Here is a 26,577-nt window from a genome sequence, read left to right as displayed (position 1 = left end):
ACCTTTGTATTTTAAGAGTAATCTTTTCCTGCTCCATCCAGGCACAAATACCCCACCAGAGCAAACACCAGGAAACCCCTTGATTGTTATATTAATTTTAACTGTTACCTATTTTATCCCTGTCTGTGTAAAAGAAATTTGAGTCTATACATTTTTACTTTTTATCCTATCCCAAAGATTTTTTTTACTTTGCTTTCTCCACTTCTCTAATGTACCAGTTGGTTTCTGGGTAGAGAAATGTCCCCTGCTCACAGAAACAAAGTCAGATGAAACTGTGAGAAGTAAAGCCTGCATCCCTTTGTCAGGAGAGAGAGCTAAGCGCTCCTGTGAGAGCAGAAGTGAAGTGTATGGCATAGATAGCCCCCTAAAGCTTGTGATTCTCCCTACCACATGAGTCTTTGTCTCTGATGGAACCTTGGTGTCTCAACCATGGAAGGGAGGGGAGGTCACCTTTCACACACACCAAAGAAGCAGTCATATTTATCAGTTTTCTGGAGCCTGAATGTTCCACACTCCCTCATTTCCTGCTCCAGTTAACTCTCAATGGAAGTCTTTCAAACTCCATTTCAGAATCAGCCTGTTGCTGACAAGTCACTAGAAATAGCTTGGTTGTGAGAGCCACAGGTGGGCAGACCATCAGCCCCAGACAGGGGTTGCTGGGTGGATCACAGTTGAAGCTCATGGTAGAGTCTGTCTCTGAATCTCTGCTCTTCTCACTTATTTTTAATTTACATTAAAAATCTTTTTTTGTTAATATGTAGAGATAAGAGAGAGAGAAGGGAGAACAAGAAGTATCAACTTATACTATTTGCTTCCTGTATGTAACTTGACCAAGCAAGCCCAGGGTTACTTAACAATTATCTCAGTGTTCCAGGTCGATGCTTTATGCACTGCACCACCATAGGACAGGTTTTTCACTTATTTTTAAAGGTTTTATTTATTAGAAAAAGGAGAGAAATGGGGGAAATGAGAGTTGGAACAGGAAGAATCAACTCATATGAGTTGCTTTTTCTATGTGCCTTGATACGTATGGCAAGCCCAGGGTTTTAAACTGATATCAGCATTTTAGGTTTACACTTTATGTATTCTGCCACTACAGGTCAAGCCCCTCTTCTATGTTAAAAAACAAACAAACCCACAAACTTGACAAGCTTCAACATAGTAAACTTTTAAAATACTCCCTGCCTGATTAGGCGGTGGTGCAGTGAATGGAGAATTGGCCTTGGATACAGAGAACCCAGGTTCGAAACATTGAGGACACCAGCATGAGTATGAGATTAGAGACAAACTCATGGTCGCTGGGTTGAACTTAAAGGTCACTGGTTTTAAGCCCAAGGTAACTGGCTAAAACAGAGCCCCCAGTAAAAACACATATAAGAAAGTACAGTGGTACCTTTAGATACATTTTTTTTTTAATTTTTATTTTATTTTTTTTACAGAGGCAGAGATAGACAGGGACAGACTGAAAGGAACGGAGAGAGATGAGAAGCATCAATCATTAATTTCTCATTGCACGTTGCGACTTCTTAGTTGTTCATTGATTGCTTTCTCATATGTGCCTTGACCATGGGCCTTCAGCAGACTGAATAACCCCTTGCTGGAGCCAGTGACCTTGGGTCCAAGCCAGTGAGCTTTTTGCTCAAACCAGATGAGCCGGCGCTCAAGCTGGCGACCTTGGGGTCTCGAACCTGGATCCTTCCACATCCCAGTCTGACACTCTATCTACTGCGCCACCGCCTGGTCAGGCCCTTTAGATACAAATTTAATTCGTTCTGTAACCGAGTTCTTAAGTCAGTCAACTCGTATATCAAACTGCCGATACTGGACCCATGCATCAATGTGTCAACTAGCAGCAGCTTCCTGAATCACAACTCGTATCTCAGAATTTTGCTTGGATCTCAAACAAAAATACAGACCGAGTCGCAGCTTGTATCTTAAAAAAAACATGTTGGTCTGTTCGTATCTCAAGGTACCACTGTAATAAGTCTGACCAAGGAGTGGCACAGTTGAGAGCGTGAAACAGGAATGCAAAGGACCCAGTTTCAAAACTCCGAGTTTGCCAGCTTCAGCAAGGGCTCATCTGATTTGAACAAGGGTCACCAGCAAAAGTCCACGGTCGCTGGCTTCAGCAAGAGGTCACTTGGTCTACTATAGCCCTTGAGTCAAGGTAAATATTGATATGAGAAACAATTAATGAACTAAGATGCCGCAACAAAGAACTGATGCTTCTCATCTCTCTCCCTTCCTTTCTGTCCTTATCTGTCCATTTTTTTGTCTCTGTCACAGAAAAAACAGAATGTGAATATAACCGTGAAGAAATATATGGATCATAAAAAAGAATAAAACCTTAGCATTTGTAGAAGCATGAACACACATAGAAGGTATTGTGCTAAGTGCAGTAAGTCAGGGAGAGAAAGACATCTACCATTTCATGTCAATTATATGTGTAATCTAAAGAAAAATATACATGAATAAACAACCAAATATGGACTCAAAAACAGAAAACAGACTAATGGTTGCAAGAATGGAGGGGTGTTGAGAGACTGGGTCCAAAAAGATGAAGTAATTGAGCGGAACACGTTGGTAGTTACAGAACGGTCATGGAATGTAAAGTGCAGCACAGAAGATAACGTAAATAATACTGTAATAACCATGCTGAGTATGGGGAATATCACGCAGAAATAGTTCAGACTTTGTAAAGTAAATGAAGGTCTAACCAATATATGGTACAATAAAGTATTTCAAAATAATATTGAATGAAAGAAAATGCAAAAGAATAGAAAATTTATCCCCAGAATTGATTACATAAAAGTTCAACTGATAAAAAAATACTTTATTAACTATACTTTATAAGTAGACCCTAAAACAGCAAACATTTTGCATCATGACATGTATTATACAGCAGAAACATTTCTTAGACAATGCATTCAAATCATTCAACAATAAAGTACAATTTTAAGAATAAAGACATATTTAAATAACATGAGGATTTTTTCTGGTTTAATATATTTCATTAATGCTACAAAAACATGTAGCATATAATTCACCTCACAGAAAAAAGCAAAACCCTTTATGTCTAAATAAACTATTAAAAAACTATAAAATGTGGAAAGACTATTCTTTAAACATTTCAGATTAAGCTTTGCACAGTGGCAGTATCATAGCCAATGAGCTTTATCTGAGTAGCAATTATTGCTAATTAAAAACTTTTCTTAAACATTTCAGATTAAGTACACCATGTAAAGGAACATGCTGAGAAAACAAATAAAAAACTTCGTTTTTCCCTGAAGTAAACTTGAATCAAAGAGTAAAGCCACTGTTTTCTAAATATGAAGTTCCCAATAATGCTGTATCTCACTTCTTACCAAAGGGGAACAATTCTGCATGTTGTATCAGCACTTGTGATTCTCAAAGCACAAATATGACAAAGATCTCATTAAAAAATGAAAACACATTTAAAAAAATGAAAACACAAAAGACACAGTCCCGGGCAGCTCTCAGCTGTGTAAGAGAACTGATGAATGACAGTGATGATGAAAGCAGGTAACAGTGGACACTTTCCTACCTGCTGGGCAACACTCTCCGGTTGCTGATGGCAGTAACTGACTGAAACTCTCCGATAAAGTCATGAAATTATCGTACTTTAATGTGGCCAATTAGGAAATACAGACTGAAAATTTTTTTCTTCTTTCCCAAGTGAGAGATAGACATTCTTCCCATATGCACCCAACTGGGATTAACCTGGCAACATCTATCTGGGGCCAATGCACTCAGAGTCACGGCTATCAGACATAGAGAGAGAGAGAGGGAGAGAGAACAGAGATGGGTAGAAAAGCAGATGGTCACTTCCCGTGTATGCCCAGACTGAAATTACACCTAGGACATCAACCTACCATGCTGATGATCTAACAGCCAAATGGCCAGGGCCCAGATTGGAAATTTTTAATGATAGTTCATACCAAGAAAAAAATCATTTTGAACTGAAACAGAATTAGATTTTTGGACTTTGGGAAGGTGCCTTTAGTTGAGATGAAATCAGAATCTACACTCTGTAGGGCCTTGTGTAAAATCTCCACAGGATTAAAAATGACAAATCTGAAAACATGACATCTCTCTGATTGGGTGGTAGTGCAGTGGGGAGAGCATCACCCTGCGTTGCAGAAGACCCAGGTTCAAAACCCCAGGGTCATGGCCTGAATGTAGAATCACCAGCTTGAGCACAGGATTGCTGTCTTGAGAAGAAAATCAAAGACATGACACTGGTTGATAGCTTGAAACCTAAGGTTGCTGGCTTGGGCAGGGGGTCACTCAATCTACTTGAAGTGCTCCCATCAAGGCATGTATGAGAAAGCAATCAATGAACAATTAAGGGCCTCAATAAACAACTGATGCTTCTCATCTCTCTTCTTTCTGTCTGTCCCTATCTGTTCTCTGTCTCACATAAAAAAACAAAAATACACATGACATGTTCCCAGGTATCTTGAAATGTCTGCATCAAATTATAGATCTCTACCACTTCCTTCATAAACTCCTACATGAAAAAGAAACAGCTTAGCACACATTCCTCAGATACGTGCACAGGTTTTCCAGGTCCCCGAAGCAATGGAAGAGGACCCTCAAAGTCCAAGGGAGAACTTGTGCAACACTAATGTAATAATGGAGGTCACTGGAGCAAAAGCAGAGTCCCGAGAGGACGCAGGAACACGGGACGTGCTGGAGACAAGCTGTCCCTCTATGACAACAGGGATACACCTGGGCCTCTCACAGCCCTTCCCACTGCAGCAGCTTCCCAACCACACTGTAAGGTCTGGCCTCCTCCCTGACCTTTAGATCTCTCACCTGTGTCACCTGCCTCCTCATCCCACCTACCTGGGCGAAGTCTAGTGTCAGTTTTTTAATTCACATTCCAGTGTTCCTACACTTGCACCAGAAAGAAACATGCTTATTTAAAAAGGTAACATGAGTATTGATATAAATTCTATAATTTCCAATGTATTTTGTGCCCAGGTGAAAAAACATGGTACAGTATTACAATGTTCTAATAAATACAGTTTTTTGATAGTACCTTTATTGTTCTAGATCCGTGGTTGGCAAACTCATTAGTCAACAGACCAAAATATCAACAGTACGATTGAAATTTCTTTTGAGGCAAAAATTTTTTTTTAAAGATGAGAGAGGATGAGAAGCATCAATTCATAGTTGCCTTCACTTTAGTTGTAAGAGCTTCTTTTTAAAAAAAAATTTTTTTTTTAATTCATTTTAGAGAGGAGAGGGAGAGACAGAGAGAGAGAGAGAGAGGAGAGACAGAGAGAGAGAGAGAAGGGGGGGAGAAGCTGGAAGCATCCCATATGTGCCTTGACCAGGCAAGCCCAGGATTTCGAACTGGCGACCTCAGTATTTCCAGGTCGATGCTTTATCCACTGCACCACCACAGGTCAGGCCGAGGCAAATTTTTTAAACTTAAACTATACAGGTAGGTACATTGTTACTAACTTAATTAGGGTACTCCTAAGCTGGCCTAACAGCGCATGTGGCTCACTAGCTGCAGTTTGCTGACCATGGTTCTAGACAACACATAGATTTTTTTTTTAATAATTTTTAATTCGTTTTAGAGAGGGAGATAGTCAGGTACACTAATGTGTTACTGCATGTGCCCTGACCAGACATCAAACCTGCACACTCTGCTTTGGGACGATGTTCTAACCAACCACCCTATCCAGGAAGGGATAACTCAAACTTCATTTTCCTGAGTTGAGCCAGTTGTGCAGCATGGAAACAGGTGTCCTCTCTCCACATACAGAGTTCACATCAACTCTGCATCCTTGGTGTTCGTCATTTCCCACCTGGTCCCACAGCCTCACAGCTACTGGATTCAGACTACTTTATTACAAAGCACCTTTTAGAGTGACAGCACTGTCCTGTGTGTGCTCACTTCATGCAATGTCACAGGAACAGAGTGACAGGACATCACCTAGTATTCAGATGAACACATTGGCAGGGACAAGGAACTGACTTGAATGACATTAACAAAACATGGGAAAATTTGCCTGACCTGTGGTGGCGCAGTGGATAAAGCATCGACCTGGAAATGCTGACGTGGCCGGTTCAAAACCTAGGGCTTACCTGGTCAAGGCATATATGGGTGTTGATGTGTCCTGCTCCTCCCCCCTCTCTCTCCCTATCTCTCTCTTTCTCCTCTCTAAAATGAATCAAGTCTTTAAAAGAAACCTGAGAAATTTTTAATTTAGTGAGAGGAGTGGAGGCACAGAGACTCCAGCAGGTGTCCCGACTGGGATCCACCTGACAAGCACACTAGGGGGTGATGCTCTGCTGGATGAGGGCCCTCGCTCCCTTATAAACAGAGGCATTTTTTAACACCTGAACTGGAGGCCAGGGATTCAGCCCAAGCATCTGGGACCAGCTTGCTCTAATTGAGCGAGGGCTGCGAGACGAGAGAGTGAGAAAGAGAAACAAGAGGCAGAGAGGTGGAGAAGCAGATGGGCGCTTCTTTCTGTCTTGACTCGTAATTAAATGCAGGACATTCACACGCCATTATGGCTGACATTCTACCACTGAGACAAGAAGCCGGGGCTGAGAATAATTTGAAACCCTGATGTAATGCTGTTATTCTCCAAAGGAAAAATGAAATACACTAAACAAGATGAAACTTCGTGTGATCTCTATGAAATGACCTGCATTTTCCAGTTGATTTCTCTATGCCACTACATCCCAAAAAGTCGTTCTTAAAATCTCTAAGCAGGTCATATAAGTAACATTCCATGACCATAAAAACAAGAAATAACTATACCAGGTTTTTTACTAAAGTAAAAGAGATAACTGCTTTAGTTACTTTCTAAAAGAGTAACTGTTTTAGTTACTTTCTAAAACCAAGAGTCATGAGTTTAAGGAAAACGTTAAGTGTACAAAAATGCAATGTAGAAAAAATCATTCACATTAGAAATTTTTGAGTTCTACTTGGCAAGTAACTTTATCAGCTTTGTTGAATTACCTATGTTGATGCATTATTTACCTACCTTTATGAAGACATGCACACACATTTCTTTATTTCTCAGTTCTCTTACTCTTAGATTACATCTTCAGGTTAGTAATGTATGAAATGCATTTTTGTATATCAAACTATGTAAACTTGTTTACATTGACTCAAATAAAAATATACCAAATAATACACATAGGTTCAACATTTAAAAAGAAAATTATACTAGAGTGAATTATTTTCAATTACTAGAATTTGTGACTGTGATACTGGAGGGTGAGCAGCAGTTACAGAAGAGACCACAAGGCAGATAAAACAGACACATGGATGACTCACAAACCCTGGAGGAACAGCACAGCCTGCCTCAGTCTACCCGTGGAGGCCTTGGCAGAATGCCGGAAGAGAGAAGCAGGACCCAGAGCACAAGCCTTTAATAGGATCCATCTGCAGAGTCCTCAGCGTTCTCAAGTTAACTTGAGGTTGTTAAAAATAAACCAAAAAAAGCAACGATATGGTAACTTACACAGAGAACTTATCTAAGGGTGAAACATGGTGACAGCCTTGAGATGGGAGAAATTCTAATTGCTCACAGAGATGTCAAGTATGGCTGGCATATTCGGTTAAGTTTTCCCATGTTCTTTATGTCTGTTACTCCTCTATCCAGTTTTAGCAGATGTTGTATAAGATATAAATTAGGTCAAAGACTTTGGAACATAAATTGCATTTTAAGGCTTAATTCTCTGATGCTCAGAGGTTTTAACAAAGGTTAAATGTTTTGCCAAATTACTAACATTTTTACTGCTCTTCTCCATCATGAATTCTGCAATGTTCAGCAAGTTTTCAGTGCACCTAAAAGGCTTTGCCACATACATTTGCAAGGTGCCTCTCTGGTATATATCCTCTTGTTTAGGAAGGTGAAAACAGTCATTTCAGTTTTTGCTACAACCTCCATATTTGTAAGGCTTCTCTTGATAATGAATTCTTGAATGTTTACTAAGATTCCCCTGCCAAGTAAAACCTTAATACATTCTCTACAAATGTAAAGTTTCTGTCCAGTATGAGGTTTCTAATGATGAGTGACGTTTCAGGACTGGCCAAAGGCCTTTCCACATTGTTTTTGTTTGTAAGGCTTCTCTCCAGTATGAGTCCTCTGATGTCGAGTGAGGTGTGAGGAGCAAGTAAAGGCTTTGCAACATTCTAGGCATTTATAGGGCTTCTCTCCAGTATGAAGTCTTTGATGTCTATTAAGACATGATGAAATTCTAAAGGCTTTGCCACATTCCTTACATTTGTACGGTTTCTCCCCTGTGTGAATTCTTTGATGTACAGTCAGTTCTGAGTTCAGAAGAAAGTTTTTGCCACAATCTAAACACTTTTGAAAGCCTTGTCTAGTATGAATTTTCTGATGCACAGTAAGATTTGAGGAACGACTAAAGGCTTTGCCACATTCTTTACATTTGTAAGGTTTCTCTCCTGTGTGAGTTCTTTGATGTTTAGTAAGAATACAGGAATCATAAAAGGCTTTACCACATTCTTCACATTTGTATGGTTTCTCTCCTGTGTGAGTTCTTTGATGTCTAGTAAGAGTAAAGGAACAGATAAAGGCTTTACCACATTGTCTGCATTTATATGGTTTCTCTCCTGTGTGAATTCTTTGATGTACAGTAAACTTTAACTTATGAATAAAGGTTTTGCCACATTCTAAACATTTATGAGACCCTTCTCCGGTATGAATTTTCTGATGCACAGTAAGATGTGAGGAACGACTAAAGGCTTTGCCACATTCTCTACATTTATATGGTTTTTCTCCTGTGTGAGTTCTTTGATGTACATTGAGAGTGTAGGAATCTCTAAAGGCTTTGCCACATTCTCTACAACTGTATGGTTTCTCTCCTGTGTGATTTTTTTGATGTGTAGTAAGAGCAGAGGAACAGATATAGGCTTTGCCACATTGTCTGCATTTGTATGGTTTCTCGCCTGTGTGAATTCTTTGATGTACATTAAGCTTTGATTTCCGGATAAAAGTTTTGCCACAATCTAAACATTTATGAGACCTCTCTCCAGTATGAATTTTCTGATGGTTATAAAGAGTTGAGGAATGGCTAAAGGCTTTGCCACACTGTCTGCATTTGTAAGGTCTCTCTTTGGTATGAATATTTCTCTCATGTAAATTAAGACATGTATGCCAATTAAATGTCTTACCAGATTTTTCATATTTATCAACTTTTTCTTCACTGTGGTCTTTTTTAAGTATATTTACATTGAATATTTTACTTAAAGCTCTGGCACACAAGTTATAGGTGTAAGTTTCCGTCTCAGTATGAATAGTCTCTTCAGTATGATCTGAAGATTGCTTACAATATTTGACACATTTACTCTGTTTGTTTGTTATCTCCACAACATGAATAACTTGATGAATATTAGAATGTGATATCTGGTCAAACACTTTTCCATGTTCATAATGGTTCTTGGGAAATGAAGTTTTCTCATTTTGATTACAAATTGATTCTTGTTTAAAGTTTTCCCCATGTTCATTGCATTGATAACTTCTGTCTTCATTATGCATACTCTGGTAATCATCAAAGATAGATATGCTTTTACTGAAAGTTATTTCACTTACCATGTACACTTATTACAAGATAACTACTCTGTGATACCTATTAAAAACATATTGGCTATGCAAAATTTGATCCAAAGTTAATGAATATTATAGACATAGAAAGAAAAAGCATTTGAAAAACAAATCTAATGGTTATTTACTCCAAAAATCACATAACCTCAAAACTTTTCCAGATTTTCTTTTCAAAAATTTGCAATAGTAAAAGAATAGTTTCTGATCTTGGTGGGCAAGCCTCAATATTCTGCCCATATGGGAACGTTGCTCCAGTGCTCAGCAATGGAGCCATTTTTTTTACTGCGTGGAGAAGAGAGCACAGAGCCACCCTAAATGCCCGAGGCCAGCTCACTCGACCAATCCAGCCATGGTTGTGGGAGGGGAAGAGAGAGAGAGAGAGAGAAAAGGAGAGAGAGAAGCAAGAGGGGAAAAGGTAAAGAAGTAGATGGTTGCTATCCCTGTAGGTCCTAACCCAGTATTGAAGCCAGGACATCCACATTCTTAGCCACTCAACAATTGAGGAAATGAGCCAAAACCAATTTGCATTTTTAGAAACTAACTGACACACAATGTAGCTTAATATTTAAACAGGGAGTTTCACAAATGTTTAATATTTTTGACCTATTTAAAACATAAAGAGTTAACCACAAATAATAGTCCCATTCTGGCCAGATAGCTCAGTTGATTGGAGTATCATCCTGAAGCACAGAACTACGGCCTCGATTCCCAGCCAGGTCACATACAGGAGCAGAGAGATGTTCCCGTGCCTCTCCACCTTTTTCCCTTACTCTTTTGATAAAATCAATGTAGCCTTTTTCTTTTTTTGAGAAAGAGAGGGAGAGAGACAGACAAAACATTGATTTGCTCCTGTTTCAACCTTGACCCGGAAATCAAATCTGCACTGTGTGCTCCAGGACAATTCTACAACCAACCAAAGTATCAAAGTGGGAATCAACTTCTTTTTTCTGTTCAGAGAGACAGAGAGAGGAAGGAGCAAGAAGGGAAGCATATATTTCTTGCTCCACCCTGTTGTCCATTCATAGGGTGCTTATCCTGTGTGTCCTAACCAGTGATTAAATCTACAATGTTGTTTCAGGATGATGCTCTAACCAACTGAGTGGTTAACAGGCTAGAGTGAAATAAATACTTAAACAATTAACAATAATAATTTTCCCATTGTGGCAAATAATCCTCCATTGGTTTCACTGTCGTGTCAGTATGCAAAGGTCTCAGGCTCAATCTCTGGTCAGGGCACAGACAGGAAAAGATCAATGTTTCTGACTGTCACTGTCGCCCTCTCTCTCTCTCCATACCTCTTTCTAAATACAGTGGTGCCTTGACACACGAGCACTTTAAATTGCGAGCAATTTGAGAGACGAGCAGTCACTCATGGGACTTTTTGCTTGAAGTCACAAGCGAATATTGAAATCACGAGATGCTGCTACTCTCCACTAAATGGCCTGCTAAATGTTCTGAAAGGGAGGAAGAAACAAACTTTACCGAAAGGTTTTTGTTGAAACAGCCTCTAAGTGAAAGTGAAAAAAATGTGGCAAAAAAGCCAAAAGTCAGTGAAGAAAATGATAATTAAGTGAATTAAAAATATAGCAATTAACTTTAGCAATAGTTACATATCATATGTAGTTTGTAATTTATATTTTGCAATTAAATGCAATGTTAAGTGTATAGAAAGTAAGTTATCTTAAGCAATAGTGCACAAAATTAAAACCCCCTTCGCCAGTCTCCTTCCACTTCAGAAGCATCTTCGCCTGGCCTTGAAGGTAAATACACTTCATAAACCAGTTTGTTTCTTTACATTCTCTCTTATTATGTATTTATGTATGTATTTGTTCTTTATAAAGTACATTTTCTTCTTTAAAAGCATATATGTAAAACAAAAAATTTGAGTGGTCTTTTGGGCCTGGAACAGATCAATTCCATTCCCATTTATTTAAATGGAAAATTCGATTTGACACAGCAGCAAATTGAGGCACAAGCATGGCCATGAAACAAATTAAACTTGTGTGTCAAGGTACCACTGTATATAAATAACAAAAAAAAGTGACGGCAGGTTAGTTCTGTCCATATTAATATCCTTTCTTCTCAGTACTCTTCCTAAATTTCTGAGGCTTTCATTAAGTTTACATTATCAAAACCACACCTTCCATATCTTACCAGTATTGTTTTAGAGAAGAAATCTTCTATTCCTGGCTTTTGTAACAAGGTCTGGTTGTCTTCAGATGGCACAGCTGAGAGATACAAAATAAATATTCACAGTTATGACACAAGGTAAATGGATATACCAGCAAGTATTGACAAAATTACATTTTAAGTACAACAAAGGCAGGTTAAATGTTCAAGGCAAGAACAAGAAAGGTAACAATGAAAAAAGTCACATCAGAGAGGAATAAAAACTTACGTCTATTACTAACAATATCTGCTGAAACACCCAAGCACACAAGGGCCATATGGTAAGAACATTTCCAATTACCAGTTTCTTCTCAAGAAACACAGAAATGGTAGAGCTTCGGCCTGGCGTGCAGGAGTCCCGGGTTCGATTCCCGGCCACGGCACACAGGAGAAGCGCCCATCTGCTTCTCCACCCCTCCCCCTCTCCTTCCTCTCTATCTCTCTCTTCCCCTCCCGCAGCTGAGGCTCCACTGGAGCAAAGTTGGCTGGGGCGCTGAGGATGGCTCTATGGCCTCTGCCTCAGGTGCTAGAATGGCTCTGGTTGCAATGGAGTGACGCCCCAGATGGGCAGAGCATCACCCGCTGGTGGGCATGCTGGGTGGATCCCGGTCGGGCGCATGCGGGAGTCTGCCTGACTGCCTCCCCGTTTCCAACTTCAGAAAAATACAAAAAAAAAAAAAAAAAAAAGAAAGAAAGAAACACAGAAATGACAGTACTGTATGTTCAGTGAACTGGATGCTTTGCTGCTTCCTGAAAGATCATTTCTGTTTGCATAATAGAGTGCCAAGAAAATGGCAGTACATGGTGAATTTACTATAAAGACTATTTTTAAAAAAGTGAGTGAGTGTTTAAGTACACAGAGACTGCAGTACTGAAGACAGATATCAAAAACAGAAACAGCATGCTTGGTGGTGCAGTGAATAGAGTATCAGCCTGGGATGCTGAGGGAGCAGGTATCAATCCCTGAGCTCTCTAGCCTCAGCATGACCTCATTTGCCTTGAGTACAGACTCCAAAGTTTAAGAGCAAGGACATCAGGCCTGACCACGTGGTGTCACAGTTTATTTGAGTGTCAGCTGAGATGATGAGGAATCAGGTCCAAAACCCAAGGTTGCCGGCTAAAGTGCAGGCACACCAGTTTCATAGTGGTGTCACTGGCTTGTAGTATCTTTACCCAGTAAATCACTGGCATAGATATGACTCCATATTTGCTGGCTTGAGCCCATGGTCACTGGCTTGAGCAAGGACTCGATGGCTCAGGTGGAGCTCCACTTCAAGGCAAATATAAGAAAGCAATTCATGCACAACTAATGTTTGCCAAATATCAGTTGATGCTTTTCTTCTCATTCTCTTTCTGACTGTCCCTCTCTCTCTCTCACTAAAAAAAAAGACACACAAAATAATAATATTAAGGTCACCAGCTTAAGCATGGGATCATCATATTTCTATGGTTACTAGCTTAATCCCAAGGTCGGTGGCTTGAGCAAGGAGTCACTGCCTCAGCTGAAGATCTCAAGTCAAAGCACATATAAGAAGTAGTCACTGAACAAGTAACTAAAGTGACTCAACTATAAGTTGATACTTCTCGTCTCTCTCCCTTGCTCTCTCACTTATAGTTTAAAAAAAAAGGCAGAGGCTCATCATAAAGTGAAAAAAAAAATTAGCGTAATTGTAATATAAGAAAAAATGTGAATATAAATATTAAGTAATAAAAGGGTGATAAAAAGGAATGAAACCATAGCATTTGCAGAGGCATGGACACACATAGAAAGTATTGTGCTAAGTAAAATAAGACCTGGAGAGAAATATACATGTACCATATGATGTCAATTACATTTGAAATCTAAACAACAATATAAATGAATAAACAACCAGAAAAAGACTCACAGGAACAGTGTGGTGGCTGCCAGAGAGCAGGGAAGTTGAAAGACTGGGACAAAAAGTTGAATCAATTAAAAACACATTGGTAGTTACAGAACGGTCATAGATGTAAAGTGCAGCATGGGGATCATAGTAAATAATACTGTATTAACTATGCTGGGTTCTGGAAGTATCACGGGAAATACTTTCAGATTTTATAAAGTATATTAAGGTCTATTTTTTTTATTTTATTTTATAGGAGAAAGGGAGAGAGAGAGAGAGAGAGAGAGAAGGTGGGGAGAAGCAGGAAGCATCAACTCCCATATGTGCCTTGACCAGGCAAGCCCAGGGTTTTGAACCAGCGACCACAGCATTCCAGGCCGACGCTTTATCCACTGCGCCACCACAGGTCAGGCAAGTATATTAAGGTCTAACCAGGATCCTGTACATCAGAAACCAGTTTAAAATAATACTGATTGAAAAAGAAAATGACAACCAAGAACACAAAATTAATCTGTAGCATTTTAAAAATTATATCAAGTTTCAAGTGATCAAAAATCCTTCTATATTAACTATAATGTGTAACTGAGTGTATCCTCTAACAGCAAAACGTTTGCAGCATGACATTATACAGCAGGAAAAATTCTTAGATAAGGTACCCAAATTATTCAAAAATATCAAATATAATTTTAATAAAGATATTTAAATGACATGAGAATTTTTTTCTATTTTACTGTACTTTAGCTACTCTTACAAAAATGTATAGTTTGTAATCTAAAAAATGACCTTCATTTCTAAATAAAAAAAGCATTACAAAGTTGTGATATATGGACAGACTAATCTAATCTTTAAACATTTCAGATTAAGCACACCGTATCAAAGAAAAATGCTAGGAAAGCAAAGAAAAACCTCATCCTTGCTTTTGCCTAAAACAAACTTGAATTAAGGAACAGCCACTTCCTAAACATGAAGTGCCCAATAACGCTGTATTCCACTTCTTACGAAAGGAGAACAGTTCTGCATGTTGTACCAGCACTTGTGAATCCAAAAACACAAAATATGAGAAAAATCTCATCAAAAAGTGAAAACAGAAAAAGACACGGTCCCGGGCAGCTCTCAGCTACACAAGAAAGAATTACAGAATGACAGTGATGACAAAGCAGGTAACAGTGGACACTCTTCTACCTGCTGGGCAGTACACTAAGGTCGCCTATGGCAGTAAATACTGAAGGACTCTATAAGATACACAGAAACATGAAATTACTCTAATGTGGACAATTAAAAAATACAGTCTAAAAATATTTTCTTTCTTCTTTTTCAAGTTAAAGAAGAAGAGACAGACTCGTGCATGCACCTCGATGTGATCCACCCTAAAACCCCCATTTGGGGCTGTTGTTTTATCTATCTGGGGCCATGGTCACAACAGAGCTATTTTTAGTGCTAAAAGTAGAGACACCACAGAGCCGTCCTCAGCACCCAAGAATAATACTCTGGAACCAAACAAGACATGGCTTCAGGAGGGAAAGAGAGAGGGAGAGAGAGTAAAAGAGAGGAAGAGAGAGAAGGGGGAAGGGGAATAGTAGAGAAGCAGATGGTCACTTCCCCTGTATGCCCGAGTGGAATTGATCCCAGGACATGTATATGCCAAGCCGACGTTCTCCCACTGAGACAAAGTGCTAGGGCCCAGAACCAGAATTTTCTAAGAATAATTCATACTAAGCAAAAGAACATTTCTAATTAAAACAGAATTAGATCTTCTGTTTGGGGAGATACTTTGTGTTGTGATGAAATCATTGAGTATTCAGTCTGTACAATTTTCTGGGAAATGTCTATAGGATTAGAAATGATATATCTGGGATGACCAGGCAGTGGCATAGTGGACAGACATCACTATGGACCCACATTCAAAACCCCTAAGGTTGCTGGCTTGAGCTTGGGCTCTCAAACTTGAGTACAGGATTGCTGGCTTGAGCATTAGATTAATAGACATGACCTCATGGTCACTGGCTTGAGCAAAGGATTATGCCATCTGCTGTAGCTCCTCATCAAGGCACATAAAAGAAAGCAATCAATAAACAAAAAAGTAATCCTGACCTGTGGTGGCGTAGTGGGTAAAAGTGTCTACCTGGAATGCTGAGGTTGCCGGTTCAAAACCCTGGGCTTGCCTGGTCAAGGCACATATGGGAGTTGATGCTTTCTGTTCCTCCCCCTTCTCTCTCTCTCTCTCTCTGCCCTCTCTAAAATTAATAAATAAAATTAAAAAAAAACCAAGTAAGATACCACAATGAAGAACTAATGCTTCTTATCTCTCTCCCTTCCTGTCTGTCTGTCCCTCTCTATATTTTTGTCACAATAAAAAAAACACTCCAAATGAAAAAAAAAGTTTATCATGTAATTCCTCAGGTACGTGCACATCTTCTCTGTGGTCCCCAAAGCTATGGAAGAGGAGTCATCATGGCAGCTCTCAGTCGAAGCAGAAGACTTGGCCCCCACTGCTAATGTGATGATGGAGGTCACTAGAGCAAAAGCAGAGTCCTGAGAGGATGTCAGAACACAAGGACGAGCTGTCCCTCCTATGACAGCAACCAGAGTACACCTGGGCCTCTCACAGCCCTTTCCACTGCAGCAGCTTCCCAACCACACTGTAAGGTCTGGCCTCCTCCATGACCTTCAGGTATCTTATCTGCCTCATCTGCTTCCTCATCCCACCTACCTGGGTGGAACAATAATGTCATTTTCCTTCACAGCTCCAATCTCTAATTCATTTTGTGCCCAGATGAGAAGACACAGTACAATATTACAATGTTCTAGAAAATAATTTTCCAAAATACTGTTTTCTGAAAACACCTTAATCATTCTAGACACATGCAATTTTTAATACACTGAGTTCTAATCAATGTGCATCATGAAGCCTTCGTTTCTACGCCGCCAAACCCCCATATTTGGTCCCTGATGGCAGAACTCTGAAATCTACCCTGCAAAGCAATGTTCCCCCTAATGAACGAAACAAAAGATGCTGGTAGAGAATAAACTCAGGAAGGAAGTCATCCTCACCCAGGGAGACCAGGTTCCTGTAGTTCTCCAACATCACATCTGTATACAGTTTCCACTGAGCTGGCTCCAGGCATTCCCACTCCTCTTGAGAGAAATCCACAGCCACATCCCTGAAGGTCACATTCCTGAAGGTCAGTGGTTTCTGGAAGAAGAAACGCATTAACAAAGGTCCGCAGTCTGAGTTCATAATGCTATCCAACATGAAAACAGGGTTAGAAGTAGTTTTGTCCTTTTTGTCCTAAGAGAAAATGATCCAGTAAGATGCGTTTCGCTCAGCAATATATATTTTTTCTGGGTGTGTCTCAAAAGAGGGTCACACAAACTGGATTGAGTGAGATGAGAAGCATCAACTCAAGCTGTGGCACTTTTAGTTGTTCATTCACTGCTTTCTAATCTGTGCCTTGACCAGGTGGCTCTAGATGAGCCAGTGACTTGTTGGTCAAAACATCAACCATTGGACTCATGCCAGCAACCATGGGGTACAGTCTATAACCCCATGCTCAAGCTAGGGATCCCAGGTTAAAGTCAGTAATATCGAGGTTTTAAATCTGAGTCCTCAGTGTCTAAGGTCAGAACCTTATCTACTGTGCCACTAAGTGGGTAGGCAGTAATATTCTTTTTCAAACCAATTTTTGTCATCTTTTGTTTTCTTAATCTTTCACAGAGTAATATTCTCTAACTTATTTTCTAACACTGAGTAATGAGAATTACACATGTCCATAAATGCAGTACATAGACTTAATTTTCCAAGAAGATAAATTTTAAAATTAAGGCACCGCTGTGACCTGGTAGGTCAGGTGGATAGAGCATTCTCCTCATATATCAATGTGGCAGGTTCAATTCCTGGCCAAGGCACATACAAGAAATAAACCAATTAAATAATAAACCAGTGAAACAGCAAGTTCCTGGCATTTCCCTCTCTCTCCCTCAAATTAACAATAGAATTAAGTTATGAACACAGGCTTGTGGATCTGTCAGTGCTGTATTTGTATCACTCATGATCAGTAGTGTCTGTTTGTCAGGTGGAAAAGTCACGAGGTAGAAATGTAAGTACTTCCTCAATTCTGACGTGGACAACAGTGAACAGCAGTTTTCTAAAAATGCTGATTCTCACTCAGGAGTTCTGGGATGGGGCCTGTGTTTCCACACCTCTAACAAGCTCTCTTTTTATCAGTGACACCAATGTCTCCAGTCCACGTGCCACACTCCTGAATAGCACAGAGAAAACACGAGGGAAATTGTATACATGGCTTTGAACTAAAATTTTAATGGAATTTCTTGTTTTCAAGGAATAGGATGCATAGCAACCACTAATTTACTATACGTAATCTTAGAACAAAGTATTTCTTCCCTGTCTGTGAGACTGCTTTTTGAAACATACAGTTCAGAGTAGACCTTGAGTTTTATTTCAAACAAAATCTAATTTTTCAAAAAAAGTACAAACACTAAACAATACTCATAAGAAATCTCATAAACATCTATAGAATTTTCTGTAACAGAAAATAAAACATTCTTAAGCAAAAAAAAAAAAAAAGTAACTCCAAATACTGTTAATATGTCAGGCACACAGACATAACAGAACTAGGTACAGTTTGAAAGTGATAGAGCCTGACCTGTGGTGGTGCACAGGAAAAAGTGTCAACCTGGAACACTGAGGTTGCCGGTTCAAGACCCTGGGCTTCCCTAATCAAGGCACATATTAGAGTTTATGCTTTCTGCTTCTACCCCTTTCTCTCCCTACTTATTCTGTCTTGCTCTCTCTCTCCTCTTTAAAATGAATGAATAAAAATCTTAAAAATAAAGTAAAATACAATGATAGAAAATAAAATATTGTGATTCTGTACTCTCATGAATCACTTGTGAATGATACATATTTTGTATTTTGGTTCTTTTGTGACAGAGAGAGGGACCATTAGGAAAAGAGAGAAATGAGAAACATTAGTTCTTAGTTGTGTCTCCTTAGTTATTCATTGATTGCTTTCTCCTATGTGCATTGATGAGGATGGAGGGGAATTACAGCAAAGTGAGTGACCTCCTTGCTTACCCCCTGGGACAAGCTAGCAATGTTGGACTTCAGGCCAAAGAACTTTCTGTTTATGCAAGAGACCATGGGATTATATGTATGATTGCATGCTCAAGCTGGTGACCTCAGGTTTTGAGCCTCAGTCCTCTGTGTCTCAGTCCAGTGAGCTATCAACTGTGCCACTGCCTGGTCAGGTGATACTCACTTTTAATAAACACAGTAGCAAAAAGTATATCCACAATAATAGAAAAGAATTTAAAGCAACTGATTTTTATCTCTAATTTCTTTGAGAAAGTTTATACGCATTCATGGAGAGTTCTGTTGTGACATTGTAGATACACAATATAAATAAGTAAATTATCTGAAAATGGTCATAAAAATAGTAATTTTTGAAAATGTGTATCGACATGTACCCTCCACGTTCTGTTCCTTAACAGTCCCTTAAAATAGCAAGTCCTTCGCACCAATCTAGTGAGCAAGTCTCTTCTAGCTGCTCTTCTCTGTCAGAACTTCCTCAGCTTTTCTGACCCATAGAAAGTGCATTTCCTTAATCCTGTCCCTCAGAGGTGACGCTGCAGCCACATGAAACTACAGCCTACTTTCCCTTCTTATTGATGCGGGAGCCTCTGACCCATCCTCATAAGGACACAGTTGCCCTTCCAGGCTGATGTCACAAAGGAATATTTCTACAATAGTATTTGAAAGTGACTAGAGAGTAATGGCATCTTGAAAGATAATCCTGATCACTCCCTTTAAAATTTCAACAAATTGAACAGTTACAACACAGTGCAGAAATCCCAGCTGGGCTCACACCTGAAAGATCCCCACACCGAATGGACTGAAGGTGAGGTGGGTTAAAAGGGCGACAAAAGATAAAACGCACTCAGTCAGCTCTGAAGAGGAGAGAAACTGGCCTGACTACGTTTTTCTATCATTTTCTTTCCTGCACTGCGGGAAGGAGGAAGGACCATGCTGCCTGGGTCGTTTACCTTGAAATGAAGAATAAAGTCTGCAATCCCTGAGCCTCCGTTAGATGGGAGAAGCGGAGAGGCTGAGGGGCAGAGGAGGGGGTGATGAATTAAAGGGGGAGAGAGGCGCAGGCTTAGCTCAGGGACCCGGCCACACTTCTGTGGTCTGCCTGCAGCCCACTCTCTGCCCGAGACAAAGTGCAGCGCCGCAGCCTCCCAGATGCCAACTTGCTCACCTTGTGAGTGGGAAGAGTGGCAGTGGCAGACCCCACAGTGGCTCTCCAGAGCCACCCTCTCCACTGAGAAAGAGAACTCCTGCAAATCAGTGACCCTGGTCTCTTTAGAGGTAAGAAGGAGCGCAGAGACCTGAACTCTCCACTGCTAGAAACTTAAAGACACAGAGCTGTAAAGCTATAAAGCTGAAGCCCTAAAACCCTCACTACACGCCACACCCACCACTGACTGCAGCCCTGCCTGCATCATTGACAGGAAGGTCGCAGTGGAGTTCTAAGAATCTCAGAGCCAAAACTTGCAGCACAGCAACACCTACTGGAAAAAAAGAGGAACCTCACAAACGTAAAAAATGTTTCCTTTTATTTATTTTTTATTTATTATCATTTTTCTTTTTCCTTTCTTATTTGAATCTTATTATCTTTATTTTTTATATCTTTATTTCTTTTGTCTTTGATTTTTTCCTTTTTCATCTTTTTCCTAATTTTCTGTAATTTTCATTTTACTTATTATGTATAAAATTTTTATATTTTTCATGACATTTTTTGTTTACTTTTCATTTTTTAGTTGTTTCTTGTTAAAAGTTCTTAACAAAACCGCTCTCAAATGCCATTAAGGTAAAAGAAATCAAATGCCATGAACACACAAAAAAGACAGGTAATTCAGATAGATAATAAAAAATCTCCATAAACAAATGTCATAGTCACTGGCTTGAGAAAGGGACACTCACTCTGCTGTAGCTCCCCATAAAGGCATATACGAGAAAGCAATCAATGAATAACTAAGGAGCTGCAACAAAGTATTGATGCTGCTCATCTCTCTCCCTTCCTGTCTGTCTGTCCCAATCTGTCCCCCTCTCTGTCCCTGTCACACAAACAAAAAAATGATAATATAGTGTCATTTACAGCAACATGGATGGACCCTGAGAACATTCTGCTGAGTGAAATAAGTATATCAAACCTAAGAACTTTTTTATTTTTTCCTTTACAGACAGAGAGATAATCAGAGAGAGGGATAGACAGGGACAGACAAACAGGAACGAAGAGATGAGAAGTATCAATCAGTTTTTTGTTGCGCGTTGCAATACCTTAGTTGTTCATTGATTGCTTTCTCCTATGTGCCTTGACCGCGGGCCTTCAGCAGACCGAGTAACCCCTTGCTCGAGCCAGCTACCTTGGGCTCAACCTGGTGAGCTTCAGCTCAAACCAGATGAGCCCGCGCTCAAGCTGGTGACCTTGGGGTCTCGAACCTGGGTCCTCTGCATCCCAGTCCGATGCTTTATCCACTGCGCCACCGCCTGGTCAGGCAAACCTAAGAACTTTTTACACACATAGTTGGGATGTAAAACAGAGACTCATAGACAGAGATAAAAGTGGTTACCAGGAGAAGGGGATGAGGGGGAGAAGAATAAGGGGAGGGGTGTAGGAAGGGTATGAAGAGGAAAGACAAATATAAGGTAACAAAATAATTTAACTCCGGGATGGGAATACAACATAATCAATAATTTAAATGTTGTGGAAGTGTCTACTTGAATGTTATGCCTTCTTATTGATCAATGTCACCCTGATTTAATTAAATGAATTAAATTGATTCAATTCTCTAAATAATAAAAATAATTAATTCATGGTGGAAATTGTTCATGCCCTCAGGGAACCTGGATAGAGAGAAGGCAAAGAAGGTTCTGAAACAAAGTAGGAAAGTATATATAGCCTCACCTGTGGTGGTGCAGTAGATAAAGCGTCAACCTGGAAACACTGAGGTTGCTGGTTCAAAACCTTGGCTTGCCTGGTCAAGGCACATATGGGAGTTGATGCTTCCTGCTCCTCCCCTTCTCTCTCTCTCTTCCCCCCTCCTCTCTAAAATGAATAAATTAAAAAAATATATTAAAAAGAAAGTATATAAGCCGCTGACCCTGACAATGAAGAAAAAGAGCCTGGGCCCTGTCCAGATAGCTCAGTAGGTTACAGCATGGTCTTGAAGTGCAGAGGTTGCTGGTCTGATCCCCGGACAGGGCACCTAGAGGAACAGATCAATGTTCTCGCCTCTCTGTTGCTTTCCCCTTCCTCTATCTCAAATCAATAAAATAAACATTAAAAAGAGAAAAAAGAAAGAGCCTGACTGGTGGCACAGTCAATAAATGACCAACCTGGGATGCTGAGGTTGCTGGTTTGAAACCCAGGCTTACCTAGTGAAGGCACATTAGGGAAACCCCTACTACAAGTTGATGTTCTTCACTTCTCCCCCCTCTTTCTCTGCCTCCACCTTTCTCTCTGCTATCTAAAATCAATAAATAATATTAAAAAAATAAGTAAATGGAAACAACGTCACTAGGTAGGAACATCAGAAGTAGAGAATTAAAGGTTGTGGATCATAAATCCACTGAAGTTAGGAGGAAAAGCAAACACAGCCTCTGCCCAGGACACATCGCTTACCTGAGAAGCAGCCATTCTGTCCTGGTCCTGCTCCTGCTTGTTTTCTCAGGTGACAATACATTGAGGAGTCAAGTCTGCATTTCGAGAATGTGCCACCACAGGTGTCCTAACAGTTGCTTAATCCACTCCCACCACAGTCACAGACAGAAGGTCCTGGAAATTCTGAAAAGGCCACACCCTCCTGTCCTTCCTCTTGGGAGTCAGCCAAAAGTGCTCCTGCAGGGAGACCACACTGTATTATTTTCCTGTCTTCACCTGTCTGTCCTCCCTCAGACGTCCACACATTCCCACAGCAATGAGAACGGGCGCTGCTCTCCTGAACGCCCAAACCCAACACAACACCCTGTCACCTCCCCTGACCATCCCTGCTCCCCACTCTCACTAATGCATCCTGGGGGTGCTCTTCCCTCTCTGGAGCATGTCTGTGCCCCCCACCACTCACCTTTCCCTGTCTCTCTTCTAAGATTCCAGTGTTTCTCTTTTGCCTCTGAAACCTGTTTCCTGAGCCCACTTCTGCATCTGTGACTTATTTTTTTCCATTCGACAGAGAGGGGAACTGATAGGTACAGATAGGCAGTAAGGGAGAGAGATGAGAAGCATCAATTCTTCATCGTGGCTCTTTGGCTGTTCAATAATTGATTTCTCATATATGCCCTGATAGGGAAGAGGGAGACTTCAGCACTGTGAGTAACCCCTTGCTCAAGCCAGCAACCGTGGCCTCAACACAACAACCTTGGGCTTCAAGGCAGCAAACTTTGTGCTCAAGGCAGTGACCATGTCTATGATTCCACACTGAAGCTGGCAACCCAGAGCTCAAGCCGGTGACATCAGCGTTTTGAACCTCGGTCTTCTAAGTCCCAGTCCGACGTTTTTATATGATTAGAAACAACCTGGTCAGGATGCATCTGTGACTTCTAAATAAAATTTATTGTATAAAAAACAACAACAAAAAGCAAATGCTTCCAGGATTTTTTGTGCTAATTCCTGGGCTCACCCTGCAGTCACCTGGAGCAGCTCATGAAAACAATGCTACCTGACCTGCGGTGGCGCAGTGGATAAAGTGTAGACATGGAACACTGAGGTTGCTGGTTCAAAACGTGGGATTGCCTTATGAAGGCACATATGGGACTTGAAGCTTGCTGCTTCTCCCTCCCATCTCGCTCTCTCTTACCCTAGTTACTCTCTAAATTTAATAAAGAACTAAACAAAACAACAATGCTGCTCCACTCAAAGTAGCTCTCTGAGTTGAGGAGAATGGTGGAGGTGATACCCTTTCTTAAAAATCTAGCCATCTAATAGGACCCCAAAGGGGAATGGTTTAGCTTCAATAAGCATGCACATCCCTTGGGGATGAGAGCTCCACTTGAAGTTATGGTTCCACACATCTGCAGTGGGGCCCATGATACGGCATTTTTATCTAGGTCCCTGTGGTGCCTGTATTGCTCCCTCAGAGCTGTTTTCAGCAGCACTGGCTAACGGATATCAGACACAGCACAACTCACACTTCTCAATACTAGGAGGGCAATTTCACTTTTTCAGTCACTCATTCAACAAATCGCATGAAAAAAAATATAAGCTGCTAAACATTTGATGAACTCAAGACAGAAGGCTCTGACTGCTAAGATCAGACATCATTACCAAGTGCACAGTGAAATAGCCTAATATACTTTACTAAATACCAATGGCTGTTTCTACATATGATAAACACTAGACAGGATGCAGGGCTCAGAATTTAAACTTGGCACAATATATTTAAAAAGAAAATGATATGGCCTGACCTGCGGTGGCGCAGTGGGTAAAGCATCAACCTGGGATGCTGAGGTTGCCAGTTTGAAACCCCGGGCTTCCCAGGTCAAGGCACATATGGGAGTTGATGCTTTCTGCTCCTCCCTCCCTTCTCTCTCTCTGTCACTCTCTCTCTCTGTACCCTCTCTAAAATGATTAATAAAAAAATCTAAAATAAATAAATTTAAAAAAACGGTATGGAATCTTTTTAATGCAATGACTTCTGAGATCAAAGATTTAAAAAGTTGAGACTGACTCATATTTGCAAAGATTTATAAGGTCTGCTTATGGCCTTGGCCATTTGGCTCATCAGTAGAGCACTGGTTTGGTGTGTGAAAGTCCTGGGTTGGATTCCTGATAAGGGCACTCAGGCTAAGTGACCATCTGCTTCTTGTTTCCTCCCCTTCTCGCTTCACTCTATCTTCTCTTCCTCTCCTGAAGCCAAGGCTTTATTGGAGTAAGGTGGCCCCAGGCACTGAGGATGGCTCCAAGGCCTCTTCTCTGGCACGAAAGTAGCTCAACATTAAAATAGATCAACTGCAGAGCAACAGCCCTAGATGGGCAGAGTATCACCCCTAGTGGGCTTCCAAGGTGGATCCTGGTGGGGGCGCATATAGTAGAATTTTTCTGCCTCCCTGCTTCTCACTTAAGAGGAAAAGAGGCCCTGGCCGGTTGGCTCAGCGGTAGAGCGTCGGCCTAGCGTGCGGAGGACCCGGGTTCGATTCCGGCCAGGGCACACAGGAGAAGCGCCCATTTGCTTCTCCACCCCTCCGCCGCGCTTTCCTCTCTGTCTCTCTCCTCCCCTCCCGCAGCCAAGGCTCCATTGGAGCAAAGATGGCCCGGGCGCTGGGGATGGCTCTGTGGCCTCTGCCTCAGGCGCTAGAGTGGCTCTGGTCGCAACATGGCGACGCCCAGGATGGGCAGAGCATCGCCCCCTGGTGGGCAGAGCGTCGCCCCTGGATCCCGGTCGGGCGCATGCGGGAGTCTGTCTGACTGTCTCTCCCTGTTTCCAGCTTCAGAAAAATGAAAAAAAAAAAGAGGAAAAGAAAAAACAATTATAAGTTGTGGCTAAGAGATATCACCAATGCTTATGTTGAATTTGGAAAGTACTGGAAGAAGCAGATAGTCAACATACTGAGATTTATCTTAGGTTATTTTTAAAATGAATTACATGTGAGATGTCTAATAAAATAGGTAAATCCATTGGGTCAAAAAAATAATTCTTTTTTCTTCATCCGCACTTCTGCTCACCAGCCCCCGTCCCTGACCGCCCTTCTCTCCGGGCCCCTCCCTCTCCTCGGGGTTTCTCCCCTTTCTTCCCCCTCGCGCTCCTCTCCCCGGTTACTGTCACTCTCCCCGTCGCGGTCCCGTGCCCCCGCACCCCCACGTTGCCGTCTCTTCATGGCCCCTCACTTACCTCTCCTCCCCCTCCCGTGTCTCTCTCCGTCCCCTGACCCCTCCCAGCCCCGCTCTGCGCGTCCCCTGGGCCCCTTCGCTGTCGCCGCTTCCACACAGCCCTCCCCGCGCGGGGCCGGGGGCTCTTCTGGAGACCTCGCGTTCTCGCCCCGAATCCCCACCCCATGGAGAGTGTGCTCTTCCTGGACCCGCGCCTCTTATGGGGTAGGGTCTGGGGGGGGGGCGGTCCACAAGTCCCCAGCTGAAAGATGTGGGCAGAGAGATGCCGGCGTGGGGGAGGAGCGCACACTGTCCGTCTCTCGGGACTTTAAACAGCGCGGGCGGCGGGGGGGAGTGGGGGGGAGAGGGGAGGGCTGCTCCCTCGAGACAGAGGCAGGAAACCCTGCGGCAAGGGGGGGGGGTCCTACGCCCGAAGGCGCGGGGACACTGGCGGGGTGGCCTGAGTTTCCCCGGAAACCGACGCGGAGCCCCCACCCAGCAGCGAAGCGGGCAGGCTCGGGGCCTCTCACCGGGACTCCGCACTAACCGCTGGGGGCTCGGGAGCGGGGCTCTCGGCGTCCGCAGCGACCCTCAGGCTCCCCACGTGCAGGAATAGCGACTAAGAGGGTCACGGTTAGACCGGGAAAAACGTCTCCAGACCCTCCGTGATCCACGCTACAGCCGCTTCCGGGTCTGTAACAACCTGCGCGTGCGCAATGCCTGAAAACCCGGGTGGGACTCTTCCCTGAATGAGCGCTTCTGCAATTGGCTGGGTGTTTTAGGAGGCGGGTCTATAACTAAAGGACAGAACGGAGAGGGGCGGGTTCTAGGGCGGGGTCTGGGTCCATCCACGTGCTCTCATTAGTTACAGCCTCTCCTTCTGTGTTGATTTGAACTTCGTAATTATTCCTAAAATTGCAAGATATTTGTCCAAACTTTGTATTATAATCTCCTTTCACAGATTCAATTATTATTATTTTTATCAACTGAGAGGCACGGAGGCTGAGAGATAATTCCCGCATATCACCTCCCAAC

General features: G+C 41.7%; 3 protein-coding genes across 4 annotated transcripts in view; 1 reads left to right on the top strand and 2 right to left on the bottom strand.

The window, feature by feature from the left end:
• LOC136331938 (zinc finger protein 420-like) overlaps positions 1-23,144 on the top strand; it is a 60,183-nt gene extending 37,039 nt beyond the window's left edge. Inside the window, exon 5 of one of the 2 annotated variants that reach the window (XM_066271113.1) lies at positions 23,024-23,144. In XM_066271113.1, the coding sequence (XP_066127210.1) occupies positions 23,024-23,053 (30 nt within the window). In that variant the 3' untranslated portion in view covers positions 23,054-23,144. Of the gene's footprint in view, positions 1-16,057; positions 16,619-23,023 lie in introns of those variants that run through there. The other variant, XM_066271111.1, reaches the window with a different exon arrangement.
• Positions 1-26,230, bottom strand: part of LOC136331920 (zinc finger protein 420-like) — a 284,820-nt gene extending 258,590 nt beyond the window's left edge. Inside the window, exons 1-5 of the mRNA XM_066271085.1 lie at positions 26,073-26,230; positions 22,363-22,578; positions 21,646-21,786; positions 16,709-16,850; positions 11,781-11,854 (exon numbers count right to left, since the gene is read on the bottom strand). Of these exons, the coding sequence (XP_066127182.1) occupies positions 11,781-11,854; positions 16,709-16,850; positions 21,646-21,786; positions 22,363-22,377 (372 nt within the window). The 5' untranslated portion in view covers positions 22,378-22,578; positions 26,073-26,230. The remainder of the gene's footprint in view (positions 1-11,780; positions 11,855-16,708; positions 16,851-21,645; positions 21,787-22,362; positions 22,579-26,072) is intronic.
• LOC136331929 (zinc finger protein 420-like) lies at positions 2,861-11,851 on the bottom strand. The gene is given in 2 exon segments (XM_066271099.1): positions 2,861-9,563; positions 11,781-11,851. A coding segment is annotated over 1 exon segment (1,737 nt). The 5' UTR covers positions 9,561-9,563; positions 11,781-11,851; the 3' UTR covers positions 2,861-7,823.
• Positions 26,231-26,577: the final 347 nt, after the last annotated feature.

Source organism: Saccopteryx bilineata, chromosome 3 (genome assembly GCF_036850765.1).
Source record: "Saccopteryx bilineata isolate mSacBil1 chromosome 3, mSacBil1_pri_phased_curated, whole genome shotgun sequence".
Classification (NCBI taxonomy): domain Eukaryota; kingdom Metazoa; phylum Chordata; class Mammalia; order Chiroptera; family Emballonuridae; genus Saccopteryx; species Saccopteryx bilineata.
Note: the sequence above shows the minus strand (reverse complement) of the source record. Positions and strands in the feature narration are given on the sequence as shown.